Consider the following 14,963-nt stretch of genomic DNA (forward strand, 5'->3'; position numbering starts at 1 on the left):
GTATGTATCTTGAAAAGGTTTATCTGCTGTGTGCACAATGTGATTCCATCAAGCCAAAGAGATACATTTTTACCAAACTTGAATATCAATATGAGAAAAGCCAATGAAATGATATAATTCTCCAAATTGCCAATGCATCAGCCTCAGAAGTGATACCAGTCTGACTTGTGCAACCCAGTGGGTTGTTTTTACAGTCTTCCATCAGGGCTGCTGAGACTGAGTGAGCATGGCACTCCACAAATACTCAGTCACTTTTACTTAGTTTTTACTTAGGTAAACTGCCCAACAACCTGTGGTTCATTGCTAGGTTAAAACTCCGGGTTGTTTCTCACCAACATTTCATTTCATTATTGCATTTCATTAACAACCCAGAGCACCAATTTTGCAGATCGCAGAGTACAGCCCAAGAACAGGGCATTCGAGGATTGCTTACTAAAGTGAGAAACAAAGGTGGGCAGGAGCAGCTGAATCACTCAATCCCGGTACCATGGTTCAAACAAGCCATGAATGTTTATATGTGAATTGCATGTGAACTGGGTCAATGAAGTGAACTGTACAGCAAAATCTCAATAAATCTGCATGTTTTTGAAGGACCATGGTAAAATTCAAAGAGTAATTTGAGGAAATAATCCTACATTAGCACAGTTTCATGTTGCACTCACTGCAGCATGTAGTTAAGCCTTGTGTTTGTTTTTTTTTTTATCCACGCATAAGTGCCTCTGGAATCAGTTCAGATTGGGTCCATGGTGCTGCAGGAAAAGAAGTCTCATTATGAGTCTCAGAAGAGGCATGCTAGCCCAGGACAGGGCTCCTTCCAGTCCACAAGGAACCCTCAAGTAGGATGCATTTGTGACATGCCTATGGTCCCCAGCAGCTGGTGCACTTAGGCATACTGCCTCTGATACTGGTCCCCTGATTAGCTGGCTCCAATAGAAGCTTTCCTTTTAAAACTTCACACATATGAGAAGAAGCGGAGTTGAGGAGAATTGCTAAGAAGAAACATTTACCCTCCCCTCACAACATGATAGTCTTAATCCAAATTAGAGGCACACCTATATGAAACTAAAAAGCCAGGCAAGCCTTAGCTATAAGCTGCATGATTAGAGTAACATGTAATTTTGCCCTTGGATGCCATGTCTACTTCTATAGTTATTGTAGATTTTGTTTGTTTGTTTATTATATTTATATGCCTCCCTATAGCCCAAGTGGCTCTCTGGGTGGCTTATGTAAACAACAATAAAAGCAATAAAATGTCAAAGCAGAGCAATAAAATCAAAAGTACAAGTATAAAATCCAAATAAAATATAAACGCTGATATTCATGGCAAGAAACATAATGAGCAAGCAGCAAGACTAACAGAAAAAAAACACACAAGGTGACATAAGAACATGTGTTAAATGAAAAAGTCTTTACCTGGCACCAAAAGGCAAGCAGTGATGGCACCAAGCATGCTTCCTTAGAGAGAGCAGTCCGTTAGTGGATGCAATAATGGAGAAGGCCCTTCTCCTAGCCGTTTCCCCCTCTACTTTATTAGGGGATGGCTCTTGAAGAAGAACCTCTGAAGAAAATCTTAGAGCTCTGGGGGGGATATATGGAGACAGAACTTCCCTCAGATATCCCAGACTGTTTTTACAAGTGACGTTATAGGCATTTCCAGACAGCTTCTCCCTCCAGAAGCAGCATACCTGACATCTACAACCAAGATGAGAGTCACAATGAGAGTCAAAGTGATTCTAACCAAAACAGGCCATCAGAAACAGCACAAGCAGCGCAGTGACAGTAATGGTAAATCCTCTGCCTTCATTTCCAAACTTGGTACAGCAGAAATAGCCAGTGTGGTGTAGTGGTTAAGAGCATGGGACTGGAACTCAGACGATCTGGGTTCGAGTCCCCACTCGGCCATGGAGCCAACTGGGTGACTTTGGGCCAGTCACAGACTCTCAGCCCAACCTACCTCACAGGGTTGTTGTTGTGGGGATAAGATGGAGGAGGAGAATGATGTAAGCTGCCTTGAGTCCTTTGAGGAAAAAGGCAGGATATAAATTGAAAAATAAATAAAAATAAAATAAAATAAATACCTGTTTTTCCTGTTGGACTTCCTGTGATTGCAACTGGTAGTGGCCACTGGATGTCTGCCATCTGCAAGTGTCCTGAGAACACCTTCATGATCCAGTGAGTTGCTTCTTAATGTCATTAGATGCTCATTGTACATCACAAAGCACCAGCAAAACTATTCATCCATAGCACATGACACACTACCACCTCAACTGTAGTGGTCCTGTCCTTGTGGCACCAGGCTTACATGTGGGCTTGTTCCATTCAGTTGTCATTTGGCTGACAAGGCTGACAATTGGATGGGAAATAGCTGCATGACTGGCCCCATCCACATAGTGCCAAGCCTTTCAAGCTTGTGACAGGAGAGTGGAGAAAGCCATATATAAATGGCTCACTCTTGTAATAGCTAATGAACAGCTACTGGTAATGAAACACGGACAGCAGTACAAACACGCCTCTTAGCACCATTTGCAAGAAGTAGAAGAAAGGCAATATTGCTATTTCAACAGAACTTTTGTGACTGATTGAAAGGAAACCAAAAGATTCCCACTGCTTCACACTTTCATTGCAATTACATTAGCTGTGGCTATGTCAGTGTCCCACCAGTATTCCCTGAAAGAAACACACAATATATATTCCTCATCACATGGAACTTCCATAACTTTAAAGCATTTTAATGCTTTAACTAGCATTCATTAATAGTAGTAAATGAGACCTTGCATATAAGTCAAATCTAGAGATTAGTTACATAATCATGATTTGGTGGTTAACAAGATTGTTATCCAGAGATAACATCTTCTGCCTGCACAAAGGGCTGCTATTGTTTTCAGACACACCCTGTCACATATTGTCTTGGATGATTCATGCACCATTGCTATTATCATTGGATAATTTATATTTTTACCATATAAACAAACAAATGCTGTGTATTAAAGATTAAACTTTGATGCCATTTATAAGATCACTAATGAAGACTCTCCCTTTACATTTTTATCCATACACATAAAACATTGCACACATCATTTATTAACAAATGTGTGTTTACAAGCATGTGCACATCACAAGTAACACTTGCTGGAAAGGTAAAAGTGACTGTGGCTCCCTGATAGTGCAAACTTCGTAACAAACAGTAGATGAAATAAAACAACAAAGCTCTTATTTCACAATTAAAGCAAAGAATCCAAAAGTGAAAACTAGCAATTATTGAGGATTTTGTCTACCCACGACTTTAGATAAACCTCTTGGATATAAAAAGAAATCTTTGGTTCAAGTGAAACCAGGAGTTGCTGCTCCAGGACTGCAGATTGTCAAGGGGGCTTCAGGGCATAAAACCTTCAGAGTAAGCCAATGTTGTTTTTTATTTAGTATTTAGCAGCATCAAGGAAAGGGAAAATGGATGTATATTGCACTTAATGGGTGGCTACTTCACAGATGACAGCATGTGGAGGTAGAAATATGTACATTGTGGAACATGAAGATCACACATGACTCATTGTGTGTATTATGTAATAGACATGCATGCACGCACATGCACATATATGATGCATGCATATAAAGGTACAATCCTATGTTTAGACAGAAAAAAAAATCGTACAGTTCTCAACATTTCCCAACCAGCTGGAGCATGCTGGGAAATATAAAACTTTTTCCCATCTGAACATGCCTAAGATTGCATCTTAAGGTGTTTTACTAAACAGAAACAATCCAATTTGGCACAGTAGTCCTATGAAGTGGTCCTTTGTTACTGAAGAAAATGTATAATTCTGTACCTTGGAGCACTTTAAGTAGACTTGCCTTGATGACACCAATGCAACCAAGTATTATTAAGAAGAGTGGGTAAACATTAAGATTTCCAGTCAGAGGTTAGAGATTTAAGTGCATTGCTATAGTTTCCAAGATTTATTATCTCAACTGATAGATGCGTATTTCGGACATTTTCTTGCCAAATTAAAAGATGAAATGTGTTACAAATGTGATTATTTATTTTACATGTGGCCTACTTTAAAGTGAAAAATAATCTTTCATTCTTCAGGGTATCATGAAATATCTCTTTTGCATCAGAATTTCTTCCAAACTGATATGTGTCATTTCAGAGTTTTAGTAGGCACAGAACTTTATATTACACAGCTTACAGATTTTCCTATTATCTTCAGCACCATTTAAGCCATAGGGGGCAAAATAACTTCCTTATTCAACCTCTTAGCCTTTTCAGAAAAAAAGAACATCCAACATGCCATTCTACAACAATGAGAACTGCAAAGTAATTGGAGATATAATCTGATGGTGTTTAACAGATTAATCAGGCATACCAGAATATGCAGCCTTGGAGTATTGTGTGCGGGGTTTGGTATTGGTTGGAGGGGTTGTTTGTTTTCTCATGTGATGAAATATTTATTAATCTCTGTGCAAACTCATTAAAGCTATATAAATTCTGAAGACAAATTCTCAATTACACTAATGTGAGTAAATCACATATTTTTTTTATTTATTTAAAACATCATTGGACTTGATAGGTCAGATGATACCTTGTATTAAGTGAGACAAGAATTCTGTCTAACTCAGAGGAAAACAACCTGGTGCCTCCCAGATAGTTTGGATGAGAGTTCCAGTAGTCCTTGACTATGGAGTTGTCCAAAATACCTGAATAGCACAAGGTGGCCTGCCTGTGGTCTACCTGTTACTATATTTTTGCGGAGCTAGGAGCTGTCTGGTGTCTCTGACAGGGTCTTTCTTAGTCATGCCATATGGTGTTCTTTTCATGGAATAAAGCAGGGGGTTGACCACTGAATAACGGCTTTTCCTTTTAATTGTATTACTCATGGCACAGGGACTAATACTGCCTTTACCTAATTGACAGCTTGATATGTCATGCCTTGATAGCCGCTATATCATACCATTGCACAGCAATATAAGCATTTTATTAGTTCTTTCTTTCTCTTTGGTATGCCTTAAGCTTCTGTTATATAAGGACAATTCTAGGCATACATAAAACTTTTCTGAAACAGCTTCCTTATAGCACCTGTTCAAATCAGTCACAGAAAGCAGAGACTAATTTTGCTTTTTCTATTTTGAGCTGCCACAGGGTACTAAGGCCTTATTTATGATGCTTCACCCTAAAGCATTTTTAGAGTGGCACAAGTAGGGTTTTAAAAGATAGAATTAGTCTCATTTTGAATTCCATGAGTTGAGCAGTTTTGTCTGCCATTAGTTGATCATTCTTAGCATACCATACTCCAAAGAAATTATTTGGTGTTCACTGAAGTACTCCTTAAGTCTCTCACTCTGTCTTTTTCCCATTCCTTAAAATGTTTCATTTACCTTCTTCCTAATAAAAGGCCAAGAAGAGAATATCTTTTCATTTGAACTTGATTCCTAAACTGACTTCCATAATATTGCCAGCAAAGCTGGGATTCATATTGTGTTAAAAAGATGGCAAATCAGCTACCTTTGCAAATGGCTTAAATTACACATAAAGCGAAATATTGGCAATTCTCATCAGTTGAGACCTTGGCTTGAAGTATGCATTATGAGCATCACATGAAGAATACTGCGATGGCTTTGTCATGTTATGTCACCAACACAGTCATAACATTCTGTTCTAAACTGACTAGAAGCTGAGGCTGTTACACAAGGTCCTCCAACTGGAACAAATTTGGAGCATGTGCAGGACAGAAAATTGGGTGGTATAGAAATGAAATAAATCAATAAATAACTACATCAATAATCAACACCATTTAGAAGGTCATTTTCTTTGCTGGTATCAGTCACCTTCTGGTATGGGAGTTTCTTTATAATGTTTGTAACATGGGCTCCAGCTCTTAGCAAAGGAGAAGTATATGTCAAACCAAATACCTGAGAATTTTGTAAAGGAACGGTAGTAATAAACTCAGGTCTTTGATCTGAATCATGAGAACAACCTTCCTTTCCAAAGGAATACATGGCTTTACTGTTTCTTTCCATTTGCTGAACTGAAGCTTTGGTAAGTGTATAATATAGATGAAATTTCTTGACTTTACATAAGTTAACATCAGTGCAGGTTAAAAAGTCTTTTGTATTGCCATAAATATTCAGTCCATTCCAAGCATCCATTATTAGTCCCTCATAAACCCAGCATTATAAGGGCCAGCATTTCTTTATGATTCACATAAGAAGGCCAGGATTATAGTTACCCATGTATTTCTGAGAATGTTCAGGTGATTCAGTAACCTTAAGTAACCTTAAATCAAAATCTCTAGACACCAACAGGTTTTAAAACCAAGAAGGAAGATACCCTTTTTATTTTTCAATTTTCTATGCCCTGAGCATAGCCTGCAAATAGAGCAGAATCTCTTCCTTGGGACTGCAGTCATTACAATGGCACTAAGTAACTGTATTTCAGGCTAAGGTGAATATTAAGATTGGTTTGTGTTTTCTTGAAACTTGTATACGTGCCTGCATTACAATACCATAATATCAAAGCAGAAAGATGCAGGAAAGATGAGATAAAAGGAGAAGCTTGACTAATATTATGCAAGGGTTAGCATTTGCTTCTTCTATAGAAGAAGCTTCTATAGTGGTTCTATATTTTTGGTTTGATGGTGGTACTAACAAACATCAGGCATTTTTTGTATTTTATTAGACTCGCTACAAGATACAGCTTCCTCCAAAATGTATTTATAGCAAAAATAGATAATTAACAGAAGCCTTTCACATACAGCATATTAGTCCTTTCCAGTTCCAAATTTGGGCATGTGCAGAACAGAAAATTTGTTCTGTCAGCCACGTCAGTTCCATGGATGGAAGGGTATCACTGAATACAACCCATTTAGCTATTTTGTTTTCCATTTCCTGAGTGGATTTCTAGGAATAACAGCACAATCCATACAATAGCATCATTTGTGTTTACTTTGTCTATTATATTTTAGAAGAAGACTGTGCTGGGTGTTTAAAGAACTGCAGAGAGGGAGACATTCAGTTCTGGTTTTGCTTTTATAACATAATTAGGAAGCAACTTAATGTCAAAGATGGCATTTGTTATCTTAGTTTTTGTGAATGTAATCAAACCCATTTTATTTCAATTGCAGGGTCCTAATTCAATCATGATTGCCCTTGTAATGCTGTTGAATATTGGTTTAGCCATTCTTTTTGTCCATTTTCTAACTTGATTGGAATTGGAAAAGGTAAGAATGGTCTTGTGTTTCACATAAAAATTCTATTCTTCCCAGTCTTAGTTTAATTGTTTCTATTTCAAACTGCAAAACTCTATTATTTACGAATGTCAATGTTTCATCACTTTAATTTTAGCTATGCCTGAATGTGATTCAACATAGTTACTTAATGATATAACTGTTTTGATCCTTCAGTGAAGTCATGACAACTAGTGGCGTAAGCCCACAGTTCTCGGCAGTTGTGTCATCAGCCTTTTAAATGGCACGAGTCATGTTCAGACGCAGGAAGGAGGCATGGAATTAGGATGGGACACAAGAGAGATGAAACTTGGAATACTCAGCCAAGGGGCTTTGAGGTCCTCTGAAAGCTGAAGCAAGCAGCCATGTTGGGGGAAAAAACACGCCCGCACACACATAAACTTGCTGAAGCAGCCCAACAAGTAAAGTGTGTTGCTCATTCCATCTGTTCCAGCAGAGAGTGTGACTAAACTGGAAATGTACGGAGCTGCACTTTTGCTGATGGAAGCTAACAGCTGCCTTACTATTTTGCCGTCTGATGTTTTTGGTGGGGGAGATGGGAAAGCGACTGCCAGAGGAATGTGGTCAGAGGATTCTGTTGCTGTGGAAGCGATTCCAGTATTCACTCCTATCTCATTAGAAGAAATAGTTAGCAGCATCACTCACCAGTCTTATTCCATTACTTGCTGCTTTTAAAATCTCTTTGCCATTTTCTGGGAGATTGTGTTTCATTTGCTTATGCATGATTCTGTTCATTTATTTTAAACCTATGTACAGCTATAATATAATAATGTAGACCAGCCTGGAAAACTTCACTAGTTTTCACACTGCATTAGAAAAACAAAATCAAGACTTAGAGCATATGTGTAGTACAGTTCACTTCTTGGAAAGATTAATTTATTCATAACACTTTTTAAACCTAACCAGGTTAAGTCATTTTCCTCTTCAGGGTTTGCAGGCAAATATGCAACAATGTTTAAAGCCATCATTTGTATCTTCCTTGTGAAAGTGGCAAACAAAACTATTTTAAGTGCTGCAAGGTTCATTAGGCTGTATCAGCATATTGGATGAGCGAGGTATAATGTTTGAGAGGTGTTGTGCCATGCAGTGATCTATCTACATCTTATCTCAATATTGAAGTAAATTTTGACATTTACAATATTTCCTGATTGCACAATGGAAACCGTTGAATAAACTTATAATAAATAATGTTTTTAAAGGTCAAGTGTCATGTTGAATACATTCAGGTAGAGCATTTAAGTCTGTTAACAATGACTGATTATCAGTTTGATGCCTTTAATTTTATTATAATGAATCTGTAATCTTACCTCAGCCTGTTAAAACTTCAGCCTCAAACTTTCATTTGGACTGTTTTCCTTAACAAGATTTACAGTCCTGTGTTTTGATGATGTGATCCATGCTTTTCCCCTCCCCACTGTAGTTACTGTATTCCATAATACTGAAAAGCATGCTTGTTTACTTAGAGCAAAATTGTACATGGAGTGATCATTTTGAAAGTCAGCATTTTAATTAGAAATGAAGAGTAAAGGGCTTGGGTTTTGTTTAGTTTTTATCTTTTAGAAAACATTTTTCCAGGTTTTACTCCTCTTTGTAAATTATTATTATTATTATTATTATTATTATTATTATTTGCATGGTTTAATAGAGAAGTTTTCTCATAACTACATTAGCCACTATAAGAAGCAGCCTGCCACAAGTATGGAATTGTAGCCTGGAGCACTTCAATGCAGGACAGTAACAGAATGACATTTTTTGCAGAAGTGGGTTGAGAATCCTGTGTTTTGATCAGTGTGGATTCAAGAAGAAAGCAGAAAGACAGAAAATGAAAATTTAACAACTTATATATGCTTATTTCTTAAGGAAGGTAAAACATGTGCTAATTCTAAATTTAGAAACATAATTTGAGAATCAGGGTTTTTAATTGTCCTATATAAACACTTTTTCTTATCTACTGTTTAGCCCAATTGCTTAAACTAATTTTGTAACTGACACTCAAATATTGTTTCATGTGTATTTAAAAATCTTTAAAAATAGCTTTTGAAAATGTTTATAAATTTAAGCATGTTGGTTCCATTTATAAATATGTATGATTTGTAAGCTTTTCTAAAAACAAAGCTTGAATCAGAAATTGTTGGTATTTTTCTAAAATGTGCACAGCTGTATTTTACATAAAAGGCTATTTATAGTTGGTTGTATATTGTACACTACATTTTGGACAGCACATGAGTCTGCCAATGTACTTAATGACACGTCACTTTGTCTATTTAAAATTTCTTGCTGTGAATGAACTCTTTATCTAACGAGATTCTTTATTTATAATTCTGGAACCCAAAAGAGATAATGTACAGTTTTCATAACTGTATTTGCTCTAATAAAAATGAATTGGTTACTAATGTGTAGATGGGTTCTTTCTTTACATGCTCTCTTCCATATTCATTGACTATAGTTAACCAAGTTGAACAAGTTAATTTGTCTTCCATGTTCTGCTCCTCTTTGCATTGTACAGATAATATACCATATATAGTATAAGCAAACACATCACAGATTATATATATCTTCAGTTAAACACTTTTATGAAGAAAATAGCTACTAACAATATGTATTGCTTTGACAGTGTGCAGGTTTGCATGGGGGGCTCCACAGCAGGACCAACTTGCATCCTCTTATCCCACCATGATCATGAATCCTTTTAATCTCTCTGCTGGTTCTATCCTGTCCAGACATTGTTTCCAAAGATCATGAGCAGAACACTCTGAACTGACAGCACACTTGAGGAACTATTATTGCTGGGCCATGTTTTTTAAAGTGCCCAAATGTGCTTTTTTGGATAATTCTTAATGCTTCTGGTTGAAATTGTGTGCTTATACAGGTCCAGAATAGGCAGTCTTGCTTGGACAATGTCTTGACAGGTATAAGCTGTCAAACTGAAATACTTTCTACAGATATTGATCCAGAAAGACTAATTACACAAACAAGGCCACTCATCTTATACCTCTTGCACAAGTCCAACTAGATTTTTTTTAAAAATACAAATACTTGTATCAATTGGGATGTAGCCAACCGATGATCATCCAACGTGTTGCTTGTGTACTTTGAAGAACTGTCAGTATGGATATCGCTATCCATGATCACCAAGGAAAAGCACAGTGGGGGGGGGGGGGAGCCACCACAGTGAGTCATGGTTTGCAGTTGTGGCAGAGATCACCAAACTAGTGATGCCTAAAGTACCACTCAAGCACATTTGGGATGGCTGTCACTGGGAGTGACCTTTAAAGGAGAGTTTTGCTACTCTTGACAAGAAGCTTTCTCAACAGAGTACTTACAATGGGTTCAGTTGCCTGGGTTCAGATGACAGGACAACCCATTATGGATTCAAGCCTAGACCAAGCCATGAGCAAGCCATGCTGCAGGAGATGATCCAGTTTTGTACGACACAGCAAACTTGCCACCCAGAATGAACCCAATCAATCAGTAACATGCGCCTCCACTAATGAATGTAAAAAATAATAAATGAATGTTGTATGCAATATTTCAGAAAAGACACAGGACCTAAGAACAAGATTATGAGACCACAAATCTACAATTTTTACTAAAAGGAAAACTGGTGCAGTTTGTTGCATGACATTTCAATTCATGTGTACTCAGTCCCTCAAACTTAAAGTTACTTCCAGCTGAACAAAGAAGGGCAACATGTGTGTCAGAAAGTAGAACTTCTGCATCTACAGACTCAACAATTCTATGTCTGTATGGCTTTAACCTGGAGAAGGTTTAATAAGCTTTATACTACATATGCTTTTGTTTTATTCTTAGGAATTTTCATTTTCCATATTCCAAACTGCCAGTCTTGCATTATTGCACTTTGTTTAATATTGCAACTGCTGATGAGGGCAGAAGCCAAATGCTTAGCACTAAGTATATTTTTTTAAAATATACCTTTGTTATTTCAAATATCTTTTATTCTGTTCCACAGATATGAATGCTTTTATGAAGTCAGGGAGTAAAAGGCTGGGGTTAATAAATTAATTTTGTTTTAAAGCTAACTGCAGAAACACCACACCTAATTTCCAAAGAAATTGTGTGAACTCAGAATATTCACTTGTGGCAACACAAAAACAGAAATTCCTTTAACGGAAATAATAATATTTTAATTACTTCTTAATTTCCTAAACTAGTCCAGCATAACTCCTTTTAAAATAATATTTTCATTGATTTTCTAGATGTACAAGAAGTATGTGACCAAAGACAACATAATTATTAAGGCACACTAGATAACCTTATTATTCATATAAAGTTCTGAAGACCACTAATATTTTGCTTCCATTTCCAGTATGTGATTCAAATGCAATGCAGCCATAATACTGTGAATATCTTAATTTGCATAACAAGGGCTAACAAGGGACTTGAATATGATTATACAAAGTGCATTTTTAATTATGACACTTTTCTGATCTACCAACCTCTTCTTCTGCAATATCTACTGTATAACCTGAACTGAAAATTATTAATGTACCTGAATAGTAGGATGATTTTGTCCCAGTGACTCATTATTCTGAAAAAATGGATATTATTTTGCATTTATTTTCTTCATCTGCTGAAAAAGACCCGGAACAAGGGGAGTTTAAATGGGAGTTCATTGTTCTTATGGCACTTGAACAGATTCTCAAAGGTGTAATTAAAACAGCTAATAATAACATTGAAAACTGTCAAAGACAGACTATAATCCTCTTCTTGTTACATGGAATTGTAGTTTGCATTCTCCATCACTAATTCTATTATACACGTATTCATCTATGCACACATATCCATCTCTTTCAGAAACATTAGAATAAAGAGCATATAAGGAAAATTTTGGAAATTTTGAAGCCATGAGGGAAAACTGCACTTTTCCTAGGAAAACTGGAACATTTTAGATTTTTTTTAAAGAAATGCAGAATTAGTACCAGTTAGTACCAGTTACAGATTGAAAGTCACTTTGTTACTATAGGAACATAAGATGCATATGTATAAGATTATGCATACATAATCTTATACATAAGATTATGTATAACTTGGTTTGGCCTTTGTATGCTAAATGCAGAGATCAGGGGAAACCATTTAGTGGCCAACTAAATAGAAAATACTTGACTATGGTGGAGGCAGGTTGCATCAAAGCATTTAATTAGTAGCAGTCAAATTATAATTCACATGAGGGTAAACTAGTGCATTTCAATATGGTCAATTTTCTGAATTTGTGTAAATTTAAACACTTTTGAATATAATTTCAGCTCCTTTTTGTTGCTCTGTACTTTCTTCTAGTCCTTTGGAGCCTAGTTAAGAGTGGAGGAACAGTTTCACTAACTATACCAAGAAGAGCAAGCCCAGAGGCATAGGAGAAAGTCAAAGCTACTTTCTCTTGTGGCAATAGCAGTTCCCTTAGAGACAGAAATGCATATTGTTTTTACCTTTAGGAGCTGCAGTCTCACTTTACTTGTCTTTGGTGTGCAAGTGTTATAATGCTGTGATGATGTAGATAGTCTTACCTAAACAAATACTACATAGTTTTTAGGAAACATTTTGGGCCAGTAAATATATGAACACCTAGTCTGAAACGTTCATTTTATTCAGCAAGTAAGTAATCCATAATCAATTTTTTGTGCCAATGGCTTCAGGAAATAAATGGGAAGTTGGATTTTTCTGTGTCCCACTCCTTGCCTTCACATCTCTAATAATAAGTGTATATAATAAGAGAAAGTGAAGCTGTTTGATGGCTCTGCAACTAGCCCAAATGCCTCGTTACATGCCTGGAGTATTCAGATATTCATTATTATATGGAGCTACCATAATATGCGGCTATAACCAGGGTATTCAACACTGAATCCTTAACCCAACTGCTAATGAGACAGGTATGTGAGCTATGTAAAAATCCCAGTGACAAGTCGCCAGTCAGGACTGCAAAGATCCTGTGAGGTAGGAAGTGGAATAGAGATTGTTACAATTCTAGCAAGTCTTCTGTGAAGTGCTGACAAACAAACAAACATGTCGGGCACTTTAACAATGCCAGCACATACTAAGTTTTCAGGGATGTATAAAATTAGAGATGCTGATGAAGTTGCAATTTTTTCTTTTCAGCTCAAGGACTACACTGATCGGAGAAGCTCTCAGAGGCCACATTGCAATGGGGGCCCAGGCAAAGTAGGAAAGGCTGAAAAAGTAGCCTTGAAATTCCTTTGTAAAGCAGCTCAAGCCCAAAATAAGCATGAGCAAATAAGTAGGTCAGGCCTCTGGGTGTCCATTCAAAAGTAAGGCCAACTGAATCACTCTGCAGTGCTTCAGATAGCTTTCCCAATAGCAAGCCCATGCATACGTACTCAGCAGGAAAGGGATTATGAGAGAAATAAGGAGAGAAATAAGGAGCCTCCACTGTAATGTTTGCTTCTCAATAAAATCCCTGAGTTCTTCTCCAGCTCAAATTTTCATCTGTATCTCCACCACCTCCTTTATCTTGCTACTGTGGTTTCTCTTCCACTATCATAGATTGCAGGTGGAGGGTCTCCATTTTCCACCTTCTTCTTCTCCCATCATTACATTCTTCAGCCATAAGACTGGATTCCATTTTAGAGAAACTTGAAGGGTACATTCCACTGGCTCCCAGCATGCACAAGTGGCCTTGGAAATGTAGAGTTAGCTCCAATGTAATGCTGAAAGAGGAAATGAAAGAAGTGGTGTGTTCCACTAGCACAATGAAGTTGTAATGACTTGGGAATACATTTGTGCAACAGTTTACACAAGCAGAATGAAACGTATTGAATATGACACATTCACAAAAAGTTAAAGGGGTTATGGCAAGCAGCAGAATCGTTACACTAGTGTATTGACACTAATGGAAGCAAATGTAAGATGTAGGAATTCACTACATACTCTGCCCTAGCAGCATTTTATGAGCTAAGAAAGAAGCAGAGACATCACAGCTTTCCTTAGGTAGAAAAGTAGACAGGTTGGTAATTTTAAGTCAGTTTAGAATTATTGTACTCTTGCCAGTGGATGAGTTTTTCTGAATGTTCTCAACTTTTACTTTCCAGGCATTGTTGTTGTTGTTCTTAGTTGTGAAGTTGTGTCCGACCCATCATGATCCCATGGACAACATTCCTCCAGGCCTTCCTGTCCTCCACCATCCCCCAGAGTCCACTCAAGCTCACACCAACTGCTTCAGTGACTCCATCTAGCCACCTCATCCTCTGCCGTCCCCTTCTTCTTTTGCCAACTATTGTTCCCAGCATTAAGCTCCTCTCCAGGGAGTCCTTCCTTCTCAGGCCAAAGTATTTGAGTTTCATCTTCAGTATCTGGCCTTCTAAAGAGCAGTCAGGGTTGATCTCCTCTAGGACTGACCAGTTTGATCGCCTTGCTGTCCAAGGGACTTGCAGGAGTCTCCTCCAGCACCACAATTCAAAGGCCTCAATCCTTTGGTGTTCAGCCTTCCTTATGGTCCAGCTTTCACAGCCATACATTGCAACTGGGAAAACCATAGCCTTGACTATACGCACTTTTGTTGGCAGGGTGATGTCTCTGCTTTTTAGTGTGCTGTCTAGATTTGCCATAGCTTTCCTCCCCAGGAGCAAGCATCTTTTAATTTCTTGACTGCAGTCCCCTGTCTGCGGTGATCTTGGAGCCCAGGAAAATAAAATCTGTCACTACCTCCATTTCTTCCCCATTTATTTGCCAGGAAGTGAGAGGACCGGATGCCAT

General features: G+C 37.5%; 1 protein-coding gene across 3 annotated transcripts in view; it reads left to right on the plus strand.

The window, feature by feature from the left end:
• The window catches only part of JPH1 (junctophilin 1), a 69,117-nt gene extending 59,483 nt beyond the window's left edge, over positions 1-9,634 (plus strand). For 2 of the 3 annotated variants that reach the window (XM_044423984.1, XM_044423982.1), the window contains exons 5-6: positions 7,119-7,214; positions 7,398-9,634. In XM_044423984.1, the coding sequence (XP_044279919.1) occupies positions 7,119-7,126 (8 nt within the window). In that variant the 3' untranslated portion in view covers positions 7,127-7,214; positions 7,398-9,634. The remainder of the gene's footprint in view (positions 1-7,118; positions 7,215-7,397) is intronic. The other variant, XM_044423983.1, reaches the window with a different exon arrangement.
• The last annotated feature ends 5,329 nt before the right edge of the window (positions 9,635-14,963 follow it).

Source organism: Varanus komodoensis, unplaced genomic scaffold (genome assembly GCF_004798865.1).
Source record: "Varanus komodoensis strain SLA01 unplaced genomic scaffold, ASM479886v1 scaffold14_1, whole genome shotgun sequence".
NCBI classification, from domain to species: Eukaryota; Metazoa; Chordata; class Lepidosauria; order Squamata; family Varanidae; genus Varanus; species Varanus komodoensis.